Source organism: Neofelis nebulosa, chromosome 13 (assembly GCF_028018385.1).
Source record: "Neofelis nebulosa isolate mNeoNeb1 chromosome 13, mNeoNeb1.pri, whole genome shotgun sequence".
Classification (NCBI taxonomy): domain Eukaryota; kingdom Metazoa; phylum Chordata; class Mammalia; order Carnivora; family Felidae; genus Neofelis; species Neofelis nebulosa.
Genome location: NC_080794.1, coordinates 66,578,051 through 66,596,811, shown reverse-complemented (window position 1 = coordinate 66,596,811; position 18,761 = coordinate 66,578,051). Strand labels below are relative to the sequence as shown.

Below are 18,761 nucleotides of genomic sequence, written 5' to 3'. Positions count from 1 at the left end.
TAGACTAAGACTCGGAAAAGTTAAGTAGGAATAATTGTGTTTGGCATTTCACAGCACTTTCTCATGTGTCTTCTGTTTGGATCTTCACAACACGTATGGGGACGGGACAGGTATTTCTACTTCACTTCCATAGTCACCCACAAGCCTCAGCAGGCTGGAACTGGAACCCTCCTCTCTTGACTCCCATCCCCTGCTCTTTCTCCCAAGGCTGTGGGTCAGCGTTGCGGGGGGTGGTGCATGGGATGAGCCCACAGGGTAGTTTCGGGGGGAGACAGATATAGCCACCAGTTTGGTCACCTTCTAGACTTGAGGAGGTTTCCCTGGGATAGCTCCGTCCCGTATGCCTTTGCTTTCTTTGCTCTGTGTACATCCTGCCGCGGGTGTTGGGCTATCTGCCCAGACCCCACCACATTAATGTCAAACATGTCCTAGGCAGCGCCCACGCACCTGATGAGCTGCTGGAAAAGCTGGAGGCCTCCTCCCCAAGCCCAGCCCACGCACACCAGCTGGACAGCTCCCCTAGGGCCCCTAGATGCTCATAGCCAGGCCTGTCTGTCCCCATACTCTCCCTGCTGCCTCCTTGACCTCAGGGCTGGAGCGAGCTTTGCCAGGCACTAGGGACCCAGGCTGGTGCCATGACAAGAGGGATGATGAAAACAGTAATGATAATGTGTTTGGAGCTCTTAGTCTGTGCCAGACTCTGTACTAAGCACTTTACACACGTTGTTTCTTCTTGCCCATCACATCAGGCAGGTTCTGTTACTGTCCTCATTTTACAGATGAGGAAATCGATTTGAATCCAGATCTGACTGGCTATGCACCACTGGTTACTCTTATTCACATTTTTCAAAATGGTGTGTAGGTCCCACTGTGAATTCAGGAAGAGACCTTTGGTGGTGTGTGGGCACATGCTTTTATCTTTCAATGGTTATATATTGTTTCAGTGTGTGTAGGTGTTAGGGGTTGAAGTCTTTCGTGTCCCCCCCCCCAATTCGGATGTTATAGTCCTAAACCCCAGTGCCTCAAATGTGGCCTTATTTGAAAATAGGGGTGTTGCAAATGTAATTAGTTAGGATGAGGTCATAGTATGGTAGGGTGGGCCCCTAATCCAATGACTGGTGTCCTTGTAAAAAAAAAAATTTGGATCTAGACATGCACACAAGGAGGCTACCATGTCAAGATGAAGACAGAGATTGAGCTGATACTTCTGCCAACCCAGGAACACCAAGCATTGCCAACAAATTGCCATCAGAAACTAGAAGAGAAGCCTGGACACAGCCTTTAGAAGGAGCCAACCCTGCCGACATCTTGATCTCAGACTTCCAGCCTCCAGAACTGAGATAGGACATTTTTGTTGTTTAAGCCACTTGTCTCTGGTACTTTGTCACAGCAGCCCTAAGCTAATACATTAGAATACACACACACACACACACATGCATGCACACATTATATGCTTGTGATTTTATAGCTACTCTTGCTTTGGGTGGGGCTTATGATAGCTGAATAATGGCCCCCAAAGATAGCCATATCCGAATCCCCAGAATCTGTGGATGTTACCTTAAATGGTGAAAGGGACTTTGCAGATGTGAGTAAGGATCTTCAGAAACAGAGAATAGGAGGCAGGAGAGTCTGAGAAGGAGCTGGGACTACAGAAGCAGAATTTGGAGTGATGTGCTTTGAAGACAAAGAGGCTGCCAGCCGAGGAATATAGGTGGCCTCTAGAAGCTACAAAAGGCAAGGAAACAGATTCTCCCCTGAGACTTTGGGAGGGAAACAGTGCTGCTGACACTTTGATTTTAGCCCCTGAAGACCCATTTCAGACCTTCTGACCTCCAGAACACTAAGAAAATAAATTTGTGCTGTTTGTTCTTGTTGTTGTTGTTTATTTATTTATTTTGAGAGGGACAGAGCATGAGCAGGGTAGGGACGGAGAAAGGGAGAGGGAGAGAAACCCAAGCAGGCTCTGTACTGTCAGCACTGAGCCCGATGTGGGGCTCAATCCCACAAACTGTGAGATCGTGACCCGAGCTGAAATCAAGAGTCGGACACTTAACCGACTGAGCCACCCAGTTGCCCCAAATGTGTGTTGTTTTAAGCCACTAAATTGTGGTAATTTGTTCTGGCAGTGATAGGAAACTAATATCCAATTTAAATAAGCATTCAAGTTTTTCCAGAAAGGATCCCAAAGAAAAACACTTAGGTATGGATCCTATGTGGACAAGGGGCTTGTACACACAGTTGGGCAACCCTTTCTGTGCTGTCCAGCCTCCAAGGGGGAAATGCATGGCTTTGGGAAGCCCCATGACCTGGGCCTCACTTTTGCCTCAGTCGCTCCTTTGCTTTGTGTTGTTGAGAAAGTTACCTAACTTGTCTGTGCACCTGTCTCCTCATCTATAAAACACAGGGCTAATAATACCTACCCTGTGGGTGGCACATAATAATTGCTCAATATTTGAATTCTTTTTGACTCTCACAACAGCCTGGAGAGGCAGGCAGGGGAGGATCAATTCACTGGGCTTTTCTGAGCGGACAGTTCCTGCTGGTCACTTGCCCTGTGTGGTTGGTCACAGTGGGTGTGGAGGCCAGGGCACTTGTGAAACTCCCGGGACTCCTTAGTCTTGAGATCTCAGCTCTGGGAGGGCAGGAATGCTCCTAGTGCAGGGTTTGCAGAGTCAGACTTGGAGTCAAGGAAACTTTTCTCAACAGTATGCTCCAATGGTCTTTGTACACAGGATGCCGGTGGCTTCTCGAGAGGCTACCTTGGATTAGGCAAGGCCACATTGACATTTGTGGGCTCCCTGGAGAGACTGATGATTTGCTGTTGCCTTCAGACTGGTGGTCTTTAAATACGTGTTCAGAATGTCTTCAGCATCTGTGGGAAGCTGGCTGGAGAGAGTGAAGTCCCCCTCCGCCAGCCTCCTCCCCTGTCCTGGATTTTTCATCTCAAACTCATGCCAAACCAAGAAGTTACCAGACCCAGCTTCTATAGATAGCAGTTTAGTATTATTTCTTGAGCAGGCATCTGGAGCATCTCACCTGCCATCCCCACCCCAGAGTCTCCCACTACATGTGGCACCATCCCTGAGTTCTAGAAATGACACCGTCTCTCCATCATGTCCCATTTCCAATGGCACTTGAGGATGCCCTAGTTGCCCTGTGGAGTAGCACTCCAGGCATCTGCCCTTATCCTGCTCCACTGCCAACTGTGTGGTCATCCCCAAATCACTGGAATAAATGATCAGGGGCCTCCACCCTGGATCCCACCACTTTCTCTGAGATTTCATGGCAGCATTCCCCGGGATTCATGAACAAGGCAGTTCACTCCAATCTGACTGCTTCATCTAGCAATCCTGACACTCCCAACGCCAACCCTTTGTATTTGCCATTCCTGCCTTTTGAAGGCCTTTCTCTCCTCTCTGCAAGGCCTAGCTGTACCGTGTCCTCCTCTGAAAGGTCTGCTTTGCTCACCCAGCCATACCGATCTCATCCTGCCCTGAACTTCCATTTTGTGGCTTTATTCATCTCAGCAAGGTGACACTCATCTATCTAATGGTACTAAGTAAATCTCCTGTGTCCATGTGGCTCTCCCAGCAGGCAAACAGATCAGGGACCATGAGTGTAAGTCACTCTTCCTGAAATACACTCATCAGTGCATAGGATGTTATAAGGTAAAGGCTTGACTGGGAAGGGAGGATTTGAGATAGCGAAGGTTTGCATATTTTCCCAAAAATGGTCAAGGAAGATGTCTTTGACTCGTTAAGGACTTTGGAAGCAGGGTTGGGCCCCACTCTCAAAGTTGGGGTGTGCTCCAGTGTCCTGTGTTTTGGCTTCAGCATGGCCTGGGCCCATCCTCAGCAACCAAATGCTCCATGCCAGGCAGCTCCTTACCAGGATGGATGTTTCTGCTCTGCATCCTGTCTCTCTCCCTGGATGCTGCTTCTGGGATATGTGAGGTCTGTTCCCTAAAGGCTGTAGTGGTTTTGATAAGAGTGGTTTTGATCCCTCCTGTCTACCCACCCTCAATCTGACCTCATCCTGGGAACATTCTGAGCAACTGCCATGCAGCCTCATGCCTGCACAGCCCCTTTCTGTTTATAGAACACGCCTGCCCCAGCATCTCGTCTGGGCTCTCATATCTGCCTCCTGAGTTACATCATCTTCCCCATTGCATAGACGAGGATAAATGCCTTGCAAAGGGTCACTCGGTCAGCTGGTTAAGTTTGGAGCCCAGACTCCAGATTCAAGTGCTGTGCTCAGTGCTCTTTGCGTGGCTGCTCCTGGGTTGATAACGAGAGAATTTCAGTGATTCCTCTCTAGTTCATGTCCATGCCCTGCTGGTTTTCCATGCCATAAAGCCAGGAGATCTTCGCTCTCTCTCTCTTTTTTTTTATTGTAAGAAATCCATAATATAAAACTTACAATTTTCTAAATTGTGGTAAAATATACATAACATGAAATTTACCATTTTAACTTCTTTTTTAAAGATTTTTTAAAAAGTTTATTTATTTTGAGCGAGAGAGTAGGGGATGGGCAGAGAGGGATTCAGAGACTTCCAAGCTGGCTCTGCACTGCCAGAGCGGAGCCTAACTCGGGGTCGAACCCATGAACTGTGTGAGATCATGACCTAAGCTGAAACCCAGAGTCAGATGCTTAACTGACGGAGCCACCCAGGTGCCCCACCCCCCATTTTAACCTTTTTAAGTGTACAGTTTATTGGCATTAAGTACAAACCACATTGGGGTGCAACCCTTGCCACCATCCTTCTCCAGAGCTTTTTCATCCTTTTTTCTCCTTTAAAGGGGCTTAGTTGGGGCGCCTGGGTGGCTCAGTCGGTTAAGCGTCCGACTTCAACTCAGGTCACGATCTCGCGGTCCGTGAGTTCGAGCCCCGCGTCGGGCTCTGGGCTGATGGCTCGGAGCCTGGAGCCTGCTTCGGATTCTGTGTCTCCCTCTCTCTCTGCCCCTCCCCCGTTCATGTTCTGTCTCTCTCTGTCTCAAAAATAAATAAACGTTAAAAAAAATTAAAAAAATAAATAAATAAAATAAAAATTGTTTTAAAAGGGCTTAGTTTTTTATACCTTCTGGGGGTTAATTTCTTTTTAATGAGGGTGTTAGAACCTTTCAAAGTCCCAAGGTGTGGATCTCTTGAAGGTTCTCATTGATCTTGTATATATCATCATATTGCTTGTGGATACTAATGGTTTTACTTCTTCCTTCTGAGTCTCTCATTTATTTCTCTTGTGTTAATGCCTTGGCAAGGATCATTAGTACAATAATGGAGAGACGTAGAGATAGTGGCAATGTTCTTGTTTGTCCCAGAGTTTCTTCCCTAGGGATTATTTTGGTAGATAAACATTTTCAGATTAAGGAAGTTTACTCCTATTTCTTACTTGCTAAAAAAAAATCATAAATGGATGTTGAGTTTTATCAAATACTTCATCTACCTATATGAGAATAATCATTTAGTTTTTATTCTTTTCCTTCCTTCCTTCCTCCCTCCCTCCCTCCCTTCCTTCCTTCCTCTCTCTCTTCTTCCCTTCCTTCCTTCCTTCCTTCCTTGCACTGAATTTATTCATTCAGACCGTGGTAGTCAAGAGACTGGGTTTGAAGGCAGAATACCTGGCTTTGAATCCCAGTTCCATACCTTGCTAGTTTGGGCAAGTTATTTAATCTCTCTGTGTGTTGGTTTCTTTCTCTGGAAAATAATAACACTTACCTTAAAGAGTTGATATGCGAATTAAATGAGATAAGCCATGTGAAAATTCTTAGCACAGCGACTAACACAGAGTTCTCAATAAATGTTATTTTTACTATCAAGCATTTATTGAGCACGTGCTTTCTACCAGGACCTATGCTAGGTGCTGGGACCTCAGAGGTAGGGTAAAATCACATGACCCCATTCACCAGTACAGTCCTGGAAGTCCTGTTTTACACCTGTTATCCTGACATAATTATTCCTAGCATTCTCTTCCGCTCTCAAAATTTCCAGGTTTGGATGGTCAATTATTTGTTCACCAACTTACAGATGAAGAGATCTATGCATTGTGGATGTGGAGGACCTGCTGGGCCTCATTCACAACTGAGCTTCCCAAACGTGTAGCAGAATTATGGTTGTCGTCAAGGTAGACGTTCTCAGAGCCCCGTAGATGTCACAAGTCTTTTCCGTGTCTTCCTGTTTGTGTTTTTGCCCACAAGAAATCTGCTGCCATCATTATTAGCTTTGTTCCTCTGAATGTAATGTATATTTTTCCTATGGCAGTTTTTTAAGATTTCTCTCTTTATTACTGATTTTGAGTCATGTGTTTATGATGTGAATTGGTGTAGTTTCTTTTGTTTCTTGTGTTTGAAGTTGGTTGAGTTTCTTGGGTCTCTACGTTCAAATGAGAACTCACAAAGGAGGGGCTGCCTGGGTGGCTCACTCTGTTAAGTGTCCCACTTCAGCTCAGGTCATGATCTCACAGTTAATGAATTTGAGCCCCGCCTTGGGCTCTGTGCTGACAGCTCAGAGCCTGGAACCTGCTTCGGATTCTGTGTCCCTTTCTCTCTGCCCCTAGCCCATTCATCCTCTCTCCCTCTCAAAAGTAAATAAACATTTGAAAAAAATTTTAAAAAGGAAATCACAAAGGAAATTTTAAAACTTAGAAATGAATTTAATGAAAGATGTGCAAGACCTCTGCATTGAAAACTACAATACATTGCTGAATGAATGGTAAGATCTAAATAAATGGAAAGGTTTACCATGTTCATAGATTAGAAATCTCAATATTGTTAAATAGCTACTCTCCCTAAGTTGCTCTACAGAGTCCATGCAATTCTAATTTTAAAAATTTCAGGGGGGATTTACGTATTTTCTTTTGTAGAAATTAACCAATTTATTCTGAAATGTGTTTGAAAATGCAAAGAATCTAGAATGACCAAAACAATTTTGAAGAAGAAGAAAAAGTTTGATGTCAAGACTTAGCTAAAAACCTATAGTAATCAAGAAAGCATGGTGTTGGTGTCAGGATATATAAATCTGTCACTGGAACAGCAAAGAGAATCCAGCAGTAGTAGACCCACACATATATTGTTAATTGGTTTTTGACAAAGGAGTCAATAGAATTTAATGGGTGGAAAGATAGTCTTTTCAACAAGTTTTTCTGGAATGATAGGCTCTCTTTACCCTAAGAATTATGTATTGAAGTTTGATATTTCATTTGAACAGAGGACCCTGCTGAACCTCCCCCCAAAAGGATTCGCTAGTAATTGTTTTAGAGGTGCTCTCCAGTCTCAAATCCATGGTTTTTATATCTTCATGTGTAAGTTCAGGGTTGTGCCACAATTTTGAGAGCCACGAGACACTAGTGTGATGACCCCTGCCCCAGATGGGTAGCCAGCACTGGGCCTGGTACTTTGGGGTGGAGGAACAGAAAGAAAACATGAAAGGAGATTACTTCTAGGATGGCTGTATGATGAGCTCTCTCCCTAGTGAAACAACCAAAAATGATGAAAATCTTTTCTTTCTTTTTTTTTTTTAAATATAAGTCTCTGGAGATTATCCTAAACAGACAATTGAAATGGCAAATGGAGAAACATTTATTTAAGAAACTAAATTTCAGTAAAAATGGCAAGTGTCTGTGGCATTTGACCCCCAACCGCCCCCAACCCCCACCCAATCTCAGCTGATGTATGTAGCCGTCAACACAGGGCTCCCTCTCCCCCCAGGCCCCAGTCTAGGGCTGCTATAGTAATTGTAACTAGTAATTATAACAATTATTGGATTTATAACATATATAAATGTAATATATATAATAATAGTAATAGTACAAAAAAAAGAAACAGACTGTAGTTATATAGGATTAATATTTCTTTATCTCACTGGAACTAAGTTATAAATCTAAAGTAGATCCTGATAAGGTAAGATGTATACCATAAGCCCTAGGGAACTATGAAGAAATAACTAAAAAATATAGTGAAAAAAATCATTAAAGGAATTAAAATGTTATACTAGAAGACAGAAGAGCTGTAATGGTTATACTGATATCAGACAAAATGGACTTTAAGACAAAAATGTTATTGCATAAATGAGAGAGACATCCCATGTCCATGGACTAGAAGACTTAATATTGCTAAGATGGCAGCACTCCGCAAATCCATCTGCAGATTCTGCCCATGTATTCCTGTCACATCCCAGTTGGCTTCTTTACAGAAATTGACAAGCTGATCCCAAAATTCACATGGATATTCAAGGGACTACACATAGCCAAAACACTTCTGAAAAAGAAAAAGAAAGTTGGAGGAGAGGACTCACATTTCCTGATTTCAAAACTTAACATAGTAGAGAATAACAAGACAAGCCACAGACTGGGAAAAGATATTTGCAAACATTTGATGTGACTGTTATGCAAAATATACAAAGAATTCTTAAAACTCAACAATAAGAATGAAGTGCCTGATTAATGGATAGGCAAAGTTCTGAACAGGCACCTCAGCAAAGAAGGTATTTGGGTGACAAATAAGCATATGAAAAGGTGCTCAACATTATATGTCATTAGGGAATTGCAAATTAAAACAATAATGAGATACTACTAGATACCTATTAGGATGGTGAAAATCCAAAACATTGACAATACCAAATGCTGGTGAGGATGTGTAGCAATGGAAACCTTTGTTCATTGCTGGAGGAAATTCAAAATGGTACAGCCACTTTGAAGACAGTTGGCAATTTTTTACAAAATTAAACATATTCTCGCTATACAATTCAGCAATCACCCTCTTTGGTATTTACCCAAATAAGTTGAAAACTTTGGTCCACACAAAAACATGCACAGGGATTTTTATATCAGCATTGTTCATAGTCATGAAAACTTGGAAGGAATGAAGGTGTCCTTCTGTAGGTGAACAGATAAATAAATTGTAGTAATCAGACAGTAGAATATTATTCAGTACTAAAAACCAAAACAAACTATCAAGGCATGAAAAGACATGGAAGGACCTTATATGCATGTCGAAGAAGTAGAAGAAGCCAACCTGAAAAGACTACATACTATATGATCCCAACTATATGACATTCTGGAAAAAGTGGAACTATGGAGACAGTACAAAGATGAGTGATTTCCAGAGGTTAGGAGGAAGCGGGTGAATAGGAAGAGCACAGAGGATTTTTAGGGCAGTGAGACTATTCTATATGATAGATCATAATGGATACATGTCATTATACATGTGTCCAAACCCATTGGATGTATGACACCAAGAGCAACCCTACTTTACATTATGGACTTGGGGTGAGAGTAATGTATCAATATAGTTTCATTAGTTGTAACAAATAGACCACTCTGGACTGGGATTTTGATGGTGAGGGAGACCAGGAGTGTGTGGGGTCAAGGGATATAGGAGAACTGTATGTACTTTCTGTTCGATTTTGCTAAAAACCTAAAACTGTTCTGAAGAATGAAGTCCTTTAAAAAGAAAACAACTTGGGGCACCTGGGTGGCTCAGTCAGTTAAGTGCCTGACTCTTGACTTCAGCTCAGGTCATGATCTCACAGTTCTTGAGTTTGAGCATCAGGCTCTGCCTTGACAGTGAGGATCCTGCTTGGGATTCTGTCTCTTTCTCTCTCTCTGTTCCTCCCCCACTCATGTGTATGCTTTCTCTCTCTCAAAATAAATAAACTTAAAAAGAAAAAAGAGGGGACGCCTGGGTGGCTCAGTCAGTTAAGCATCCAACTTCGGCTCAGGTCATGATCTCGTGGTTTGTGAGTTTGAGCCCTGCATCGGGCTCTGTGCTGACAGCTCAGAGTCTGGAGTTCAGTTCAGATTCTGTGTCTCCCTCTCTCTGTGCCCCTCCCCCATTCATGATGTCTCTCTCTCAAAAAATAAATAAACATTAAAAAAAATCAAAAAAGAAAACAACTTAATGCAAAGCTATAGTAATCAAGATAGTATGGGACGGCAAGAAGGGTAGATGTATAGATCAAAGGAATTGAGTTGAGAGTCCAGGAATAAACCTAAATGCTTATGATGAGCTGATTTTCTACAGGGTACCAAAACCATTCAAGGGGAAGTATGCTTCCTCTGGGGCAATGTGATGAACTTGTACCAAAAAAATCACAAAAGTCTGGGTGAAGTACTCTAATAGGGAATGCAAACCAGGAATGCTGTTAGAATTCAAAGAAAGGTGGTGGTGACCTGCATCTGGGATGGTCAAGGAAGGGTTCCCAGAGCAGATGCCTCTTGATAAGGCCATCAGTGAAGGAAGGGAAGGGGAAAGTACATTTCAGGCCACAGAGGATGGGAAATTTAAGAAAAGCCACACGTATTGCTATTTATTGTCCCTCTCTGTCTCTGTGATCCACCTGCTGTGTCCCCAGCATCTAACCCAGGGACTGGTAAGCCCTCAGTTAGTAGAATGGACAAACCAGTTCTAAGGTTTCCCTTGATCCTTCATGGTCCCCGGTGATACTGGGTAGCCTTGCCTCTTTTTGAGGGGAGGTTAAGAAACCCACCACCTCTTGTGGTAATGTCCCCTTTGTTCCTGAACTGGAAATGGTGACAGGATTAAGGCTTGAGGGTTGGAGCTCCAGAGCGGGAGTGGCCGGGAACCCCACCCTCGAGGAAGGGTGAGGAGTCGGCCTCTTGGGTTACACGTGTGCCCCAGCTGGGCTCGGGCCCACCCTTCTCTCTCCTCAGTGTTTATTGCTGCTCAACCCTGCCCAAGAAGAGCTGCCGAGTCAGCTTCCCTGGCTGGGCCAGCTCTTGGATTTGAGCTGCTCTGTATCTCTCACACTATCCACCCCTTAGATAAACAGCCCAGCATCCTCCACACGCCGCGAGGTTCTGATGTGGCTGCAAAGAGCTGCATTAGCCAGACACCTCTCTCTCTAAGAAGGACCCTGGCAGTGGGCCCTGCTTTTCTTCCAGCTGAGTCAAGCCCTTGCTGGAGTGACAGGGGAATCCACTTCCTGCCTGAAAAGGTGGCCGCAGCGAACTCCAGGCTGGGCGGGGCCTTCCTGCCTCACTGCCCACGCACTCAGTCCTGGGCAGGCCTCTTCACACGAGGCAGCCCCCTCAGCCTTCCATGTGAGTGTTTTAATCTGTCAAAGCCAGCCCTGAAACCTGGGTGCTGACCAGGCTACAGACCCACTTCGCCTGGCTTCCTGGGGGGAGGGCATGGGGAGGGGGGTGACATTCAGATTGTATATCACACATGGCCCAGATGTTTATTCCATTGCCCACCACTCTGCCATACTGTGCCTGCACGGAGATGACGAACCGCGCAGCTTTGCAAGCCCTCAATACCGAGTAAACTCAGCTGGGCCGCCTTTGCTTGGTTTGCTCTGGAGTCTGAACCAGGAGATCTGCTTTCTTTGAAAGGTGACCTGTAGGCAGAGAAAATGTCACCTTCAGCTGGTGTTTCCTTTTTGCCTGGCCGCTGGGCCTTGGGGATGACAGGGAGGGCAGATGCTGAGGCTCTGTGGCTCGGCCCTGCTGGTGGGGTTTGGTGCCAGGTGTGCCTGGACTCAGCTCCTGGGGGCTGGGGAGGCGCGGTGCAGGCCTGCTGGGCACTCATGGCTCTGGAGAGGACCCGTTGACCCAGTACTCTGGGCAGATGGGTTTGTCTTGGCCTCTGGAGGGCCCAGACTAAGCCAGAGAGGGGAAAGTAGAAAATGTGTTAGAGAAGGAGGAGGTGGAGAGAGGCCAGCTGCAAAGCATCCTCCAACAGGCCTTTTGAGGGGAAATTCAAATCTGCGGGGCTGTTAGATGACCCCTGCCTTCCAGGAGACACGTGAACCCACTGAGGCAATTCACTGCTCTTTGGCAGGGAAGGCCCAGGGAATGTGACTCTGCCAGGACAAAGCTGGCTTCATCTCCTACAGGAAGCCTTCCCTGACCTCCCCCTTCAGAGCCTACAGGATCCTTTTCCTACATCCTCACTGTTCCCTGTCACTCCAGAAATTGCTTGTCTATTTCTAGCACCACAGGAAAACCTCACAAACTTCTGAATGGGGCCCAGGAAACTGCATTTTTAACTAACACCACGCCCCCCCCCCCCTCCAAAGATGGTTCTGGCATCTGCAGACTTTAGACTACACTTTGAGAACCATCTTGCCTCAGTAGAGCCTCTCCAGTAAAAATATAATATGAACCACATGTGTGATTTTAAATTATCTAGTAGCCACTTAAAAACATAAAATAAAACAGGTGAAATTATTTTAAAAGTATTTTTATTTAACATGATATATCCAAAATATTATCATTTCAATATACAATCAACACAAAAATTGTTAATAAGACGTTTCACGTTTCTTTTGCACTAAGTCTTTGAAACCTGGTGTATATTCTACATTTACTACACATCTCAGTTTGGATGGGCCGAATTTCGAGCGCTCAGCAGCCACACGTGGCTAGTGACTGTCACATAGGCAGAACACCTCTAGAGCTGTGCAGTGAGTACGGTCCACGGGCCAGCAGGTCCAGCATTACTTAGGAGCTTGGTAGAAATGCAGGTTCTCAGGCCCCTGCCTGGACCTATTGGATCAGAACCTACCTTTTCACGGGTTGGTGAGTACATCATACGCATGTTGAAGGTGTGATGCCCTGCTCTACACCTAGATTGTGAGCTTCGTAGTGTAAAGACTATAATTTAACTTATCTCTAGCATCTAACAGAGGGCCTGGCATCTAGGAAGCGCACAGCAAATGTTTTTGGAGGAAAGGAATGAATGCATGAACCCTGCCTGCCCCCTACTCACTCCCGTTGGCCCCATATTCCCTGTGCACTGAGTGAGAGTCTCAGAATCTTAGGAATCAGAGAACAAGTCTATGTCAGAGCTGACAGGACACTAAAGTTTTTAGAGCCTAACTTCTTCGAGCCCCAACTTGGGTTAATCCCACAGTTTGTTGGGCACAGGCCACCGTCTTTCAGGACAAGAGCGGTTCAGTGAGGGCAGACCACTCCACACCAGGGCGCGTTGCTGGGCCTGCCTTCCTTCTCAGACATCTCTGTACTCTTCCTCAGAAATTCTATAGAGCCATTGCTCAGAGAGACCGTAGGTCTGGCCTCTACATATTAGTTATCCATCAATTTATTCTCAGTCTTCTTCCAGAAAAGATTTAAGGCACCTCTAAATATGCACAGATTCCAACAAAATGAAACAAAAAATAGAAATAGTAGTAAGGAAGTGTGCATAGGCACATGGACAAGGAGGTTTCCTCTAGCACGATTACCTATGGTAAAGTCTGAAACAACCTACATATTCACAGTAGGAGGGTAGATAAATAAACTATGGCACATCCAAAGACCGAAATTCTAGGTTGCAGTTAGTTATGGTGGTGCTGATATGGAAGTATTCATTGACGTGGAAAAATGTTCACTATAGAGTGTCAGAGTGTTGAGGAGCTTATTTTATTTACATGCATGGAAGAATGTGTGGAAAGGATATATACCCTAAAACATTAATGTCACTTTTTCCAGGGGAGGAATTATGAGTGATTCTCATTCTCCTTTTGATCACCCACTGCTTCTGTAATTTCTGGTTTTTCCCTGCAGTGAACATGAATTTTTATGGGATACTGAAATAAAATGTACTGAACAGAATATGGGCGAGAAAAATGGGAAAAGGAGAAAATGGGAATTCTACTGGGTATTGAATTTGTTTGAAAATGTATCAATTAAGGAAAAAAATCCTAAGTACAGGTTTATAGTGTTGTGTCCCGGTGGGTATATTTCCACGAAGTAGGCACTTATTAGATGTTTGAGAGATAGACTTACAACATTAAGGTTTGAAAACTCATGAGCCAGCTTTTGTTAAATTTCAGTCTGTACTCAGGAAGTGAAAGTTAATAATGGTGCAGTCTCTGTCTTGTTTTGAATCGAATCCGACCATGACCCCGCCCTTCACGTGTGGGCTCTAAATAGCCTGCGTGCCTGTGTGTGTTGGATGATGATTGTGCAAGAGAGCATCCTGAAGTCATGTGTTAGCGCTGGGTGAGGGTGAGGGGTAGGGTGGGTGGGAAAGAGCGCAGGTGCATGCACACGTGTGAAATCTGGCACAGGACTGCTTTCGCCACCTTCATACTGGCACTTTGGTCCAAGCCTCCGTCATTAGGCTCCTGCCTGGTATCCTGCTTCCACCCTATGGCTCATTCACCACCGTGAAGTTAAGCTCTCCTCCCCGTGATACGGCCCACCTCTCAGATCTCATTGCCTGTACCTCAGCCCCTGCTCGCTCTACTCCACAGCAGCCACACTGGCCTTTTCAGGCTCTTTTTGCACTTCCCGTTCCCCCTGCTGGAGCATTCTCTCCCTTCCTTGTGGCTTGCTTCCCCACCTCCTGCGGTCTCTACCAGATTGCCATCTGATTCCTAAGACCTTTCTCAGCACGCCATACCAAGGAACAACTTCTGTTGTGCTCCAACACCTTACCCTGCTTCATTGTTCTTTATAACATTTATCAGTACATATTTGTTTGTTTACTGTTTGTCCCCCTCCACTAGAATGTAAACTTCCTGAAAGCCGGGACTTTGTTGCTTTTCTTTCTGGCCATGTTTTTGGTGTTCAGTGCTCTAAGTAGGTACTCAATAAATATCTGAAGGAAGGAATGGACTTCGGATATCATGTGACTGATCTTCCTCATTTGACCAAGGAGGGGCCTGAAGCCCTACTGAGCAAGCTTCCATGCCTTGCCCAGGGTCACACAGCTGGGGCAGCAGGGCTAGATCCTGCCCTGGTCATTCTGCTTCAGCCTGTGCCTTGGAAGGAAGATTAACCACACACACAGGGGCTGTGGCCTCGTCCATCCTGTCTCCTGTGTGTTTTTCCAGTTTATGCAGAATTTCAGCCCAGAATAGCAGAAGAAAAAAATAGTTGTTCCTCCAGAACCCTGGAAACTCTTCCGGTGGGTCTGTCCCTGGAAAAACAGCAGCAATCTCAGGGTGGGAAGGTAGGAAATGGAGGAGGGGGTCTTACCGCGTGGGGGCAACGGGCTGGGTTTGGTTTTATAATTAAAATAACATCTGAGTTCTGTTTCCGCAGAGCAGTTCTGGAAGGTGGGTGGTCTGTCTGAAGTATCAGGTGGGGCCTTCCCCTGTGCTGGCCCAGGATGGTTTGAGATGGCCAGTGGCTAAAGGGCTCACCTAGCAGATAACATATGAAAGAAGCTGAGCCCAAGGAAGGCTCTGGAAACCCCACCTGTAGCCTGGCCTGGAAAGCCTGCTGGTCTCTACCCTGGTCTCAAGAGGGGGCATCTTCAGATACTTCTCTCTATGCCCCCACGCCTCCTTGAGATTGTTCAGACACCCCTTTGATGCATAGAGAGCTCTGGCCTCCTCTCTCTCATGCCCCATGTGGTTTATTAATCGTCTGTGAAATAGGAGATTGAGGTGTCACTCATCCGTGTGAGGGCAGTGGGGCCCTGGAGCAGTGGAGTGGAATGGGGAAGGGACTCTGAGGGCTCTTCCAGTCTTCTGAATCCTGTACCTCTGTCTGTCTGGCTTCTCAGATGCAGCTTTTGGATAAGTTTCCCATTGAAGGTGGCCAGAAGGACCCCAAGCAGAGAATCATCCCCTTCCTTCCAGGTAAGCTTTGGATGGCCCCACTGTTGGGATGGGAGGCAACCTGGGGAGAAGTATTTCTTAGGCTGAGAAAAGGCTGGCTACACGGTACTTGGGAGGCTCAGTCGGCGGCATCCAACTCTTGGGCTTAGGTCATGATCTCATGGTTTGTGAGACTGAGCCCCGAGTCAAGGCTTGGGATTCTCTCTCTCCTTCTCTCGCTACCCCTCCCCTGCTCTCTCTCTGTCTCTCTGTCTCTCAAAATAAATAAATAAACATTAAAAAAAAAGAAGAAGAAGAAAAGGCTGGCTACTAAGCCAGAAATTCTAGACAGGGTGGGCCTAGGAATCTTCATACTAATAACTTCCCAGAAGATGGGAAGCCCCTGATTATGAAGGCCACTGCCACCACAGGGACCTCTCCCACCGTCCCAGGCCACCTCTATTGCGTCCGGGCCATGCAACTTCTAAGCAATTTCTTAGGCTCTGGGACTTTGGCTTCCTCTTTCCAGAAAGCACAGACAGATCAAGTCTTCTATGAGAGGATGAAGAACTCCAGGCTGAACTCTTTCCACTAATCCCATTGTAACCATAGAGACCCTTAATCTAAGCACGCTCCCCATGTCTGATCTTGGGTCCTCCTGGCACATTATCCAGCCGAGGCTCTGAGAGCTTACATAATACAACCTGTGAGTTGGCAGAGTCAGGATTTGAACCTGGGTCTTTCTGGCCATAAAGGCCATTAACCACTACACCATTTTGGAACATGTTCAAGGTAATTGATTATGTATAATTTAGAGGAAAACTTCCCAGATGTGTCATAATCTACTGTTGCTATGATGTCTTAAATTGGTGCACAATTTATAGCTTACAAAGTGCTTTTTTTGTTATTGTATACAAATGTCCATACTGAGGTATATATTCTGATTTCTGCTTGAGGGATAAAGATGTTAGGGTTCAGAGATGTTAAGTAACTCCTCATAAATGTGGCAGAGCTGAGTCTTCTCCAGTCTGGGCTCTTTGCCCTAAACCTGACCCCAGATCCTCTGCCTTTCCCCAGGCCAGTGAGCAGGGCTGGGTTACAGTGGGCCTCGCCCCCGTTGCTGTTGGGCCCAGCAGTGGCAAAGTCAGTGGGACTTTCGCAAGGAGCGGGGTCTCTGTCTCATTACTCTCTGACACCCCGTCAGCCTGTGGTCAGCACCTACTTGGTGACTTGAAAACACATGCAGGGGCACCGCCCTCAGTGAGTTGGTCCTCTCTGAAAGGTGGTCCTCATACACCCACATCTGCTAAAGCAGCGGAAGACAAGAACACGCATTGCTGGCAGTCCTGTGAGTCTCGTGCTAAAATTGCAGACAATCACTTTAGCTATGGGGAAGAACTGCCCTTCCACATCCCACGGTTTGGGCAAGATTGGAACCAGTCAGTGGGGGTATAGAGAATCTCACCCCTAGGTTTCTTCCATGGAGGCAGAGGACTGCTTCTCCGTCACTGGCCGAGGAGTGAACGGAGGGGACTTCCATGTTCTACCTGGCTTTGCACTGAGTCCTGAGGAAATTTGGAATGTTCAACACCTAGGTTTGTATGACCTTAGATGCTGCTCCAGTACACTCCAGATGCTCTGCCCCCCCAAGGACCTGGGAGCCCAGCTGGGATGCTGTGGACACAAGTGTCCCAGAGCCAACATGAGGCCAGGGCGGCACCCTGGTATCAGAGGTGGGCTTGGCCTTGGGGCATGAAAGCTGCTTATTTCCTCGAGAGGGATGGGCTTTTTCTCCCACTGGTGGCCAGTTCTCCAGGGAAATATCACCTCGTCATCATTTGTCTGCAGTGAGGGGCTCAGCCTATGACAGGCCCTGGGATAAGTTACCTGGGGCTAGGGGCTGGGATGGCCTGGCGAGTCAAGGGAAGATGTAGCTGTGTTGCCTTCATCTAAGGAGCCTTCAAGCTACTACGAGAGATGAGAGAGGCAGAGTCTACTCCCTAATCAGGGAACCAGTGCAGGCAGGAAGTGACCCTCTCTAGCACGGTGCTGTTCTGAGTGTCTGGAGTGTGTCATTGTGAGCTGAGGACGGCAGCAAAGCACTCCTAAAGGAGGGGGCCCCGGAGTTGACCTCCAAGGACGGTGGCTTGGAGGGGTGGGGGAAGTGCAAGTCTTCTGTCCTGCTGCTACCAGAGTCCAACGTCTGGGGGGTCACACGGCCTGCCTGACCTTCCCCTCCAGAGTCTGGCTCTGTCAGTTGCCAAATGTGTTAACTTCTGTATATGCCTCAGCTTTGTCATTTGGAGAATAGGGAGGATACTAGCATCTACTTCATGGGGCTGTTGGCGGGATAGAATGAATTCATACGTTTCAGGGGCTCAGAACTGTGGCTAGCCTCTAGCAGGACCCAATTATTGCCAATTCCTGAAACGCGCCTAGTGTTTCACACAGCACACTCACACGTGTAGTCTCATTTGCTCCTCCCAGTGAGGTTATTATCCCCATTTTACTGACTAGGGAACTGAGGCTAAGGGAGGCTAACAGACTCACACAGGCCACACAGCAGGAGGTATAACCAGCACCAGAACCTTATCTCTGACCTCAGGCCCCATCAGCCACCCCAGGAGGATAACCCACAACTGCTATGGCACTGGGGCTCTCTCTGAACTTCAATTTCCTCTTAAAAGGATTGTGGTGAGGGTAAAAGAATTCATGGGCAGCACTTTGCACAGAGCCTGTCCCATAGCAGCTGCTCAATAAATGGCAGCTGTGAATAAAGAAAGTCTGCTGCCCCCATGGCCACCCCCATCTCCTGGGAAAGGCCAACAGAGGATCCCTTCTGGCCCCCACATGATGGGACCTGTGTGCAGTGGGTGACATTGTAGAGAGGAATGAGGTTGACTGGCCCCCATCCCATCCAAGGGAACTTGTCTTTCCCCTGTTTTGCTGCTTTTTTCCTCTGCCTACAGTGGGGTTTCCTCTCCGATGCTTCTCTCTTATTCACTCACTTTCCAGGACTTTGGCATGGGCATTGCTGGCCATGCGGAATCCCATCCTGGGGCTCCCAGGCCTTTGCCTCGCTCCCCCCTGCCCAAGAGAAACTACCTAACCCTTTCATGCTCCACTCCCTCACTTGGACAGCAAGGAAAAAGAAACCAACGCAGTCGGAACCAAACTAGGGAGAGCCGCGTGGGCACGAGGGTTCCCAACCTGCCCCAAACCCAAGAGGAGAGAGGAAGAGAGAAGCACAA

At 46.4% G+C, this 18,761-nt stretch overlaps 1 protein-coding gene across 9 annotated transcripts in view; it reads left to right on the top strand.

Moving 5' to 3' along the window:
* SH3PXD2A (SH3 and PX domains 2A) overlaps positions 1-18,761 on the top strand; it is a 241,405-nt gene that overhangs the window by 71,809 nt on the left and 150,835 nt on the right. For 7 of the 9 annotated variants that reach the window (XR_009252561.1, XM_058697665.1, XM_058697667.1 and 4 more), the window contains one exon: positions 15,477-15,552. Coding sequence is in view for 8 of the 9 variants with exons in the window: in XM_058697665.1 (XP_058553648.1) it covers positions 15,477-15,552 (76 nt within the window). In the remaining variant the exon portion in view is untranslated. Of the gene's footprint in view, positions 1-14,677; positions 14,919-15,476; positions 15,553-18,761 lie in introns of those variants that run through there. The other 2 variants (XM_058697672.1, XM_058697670.1) reach the window with 2 other exon arrangements.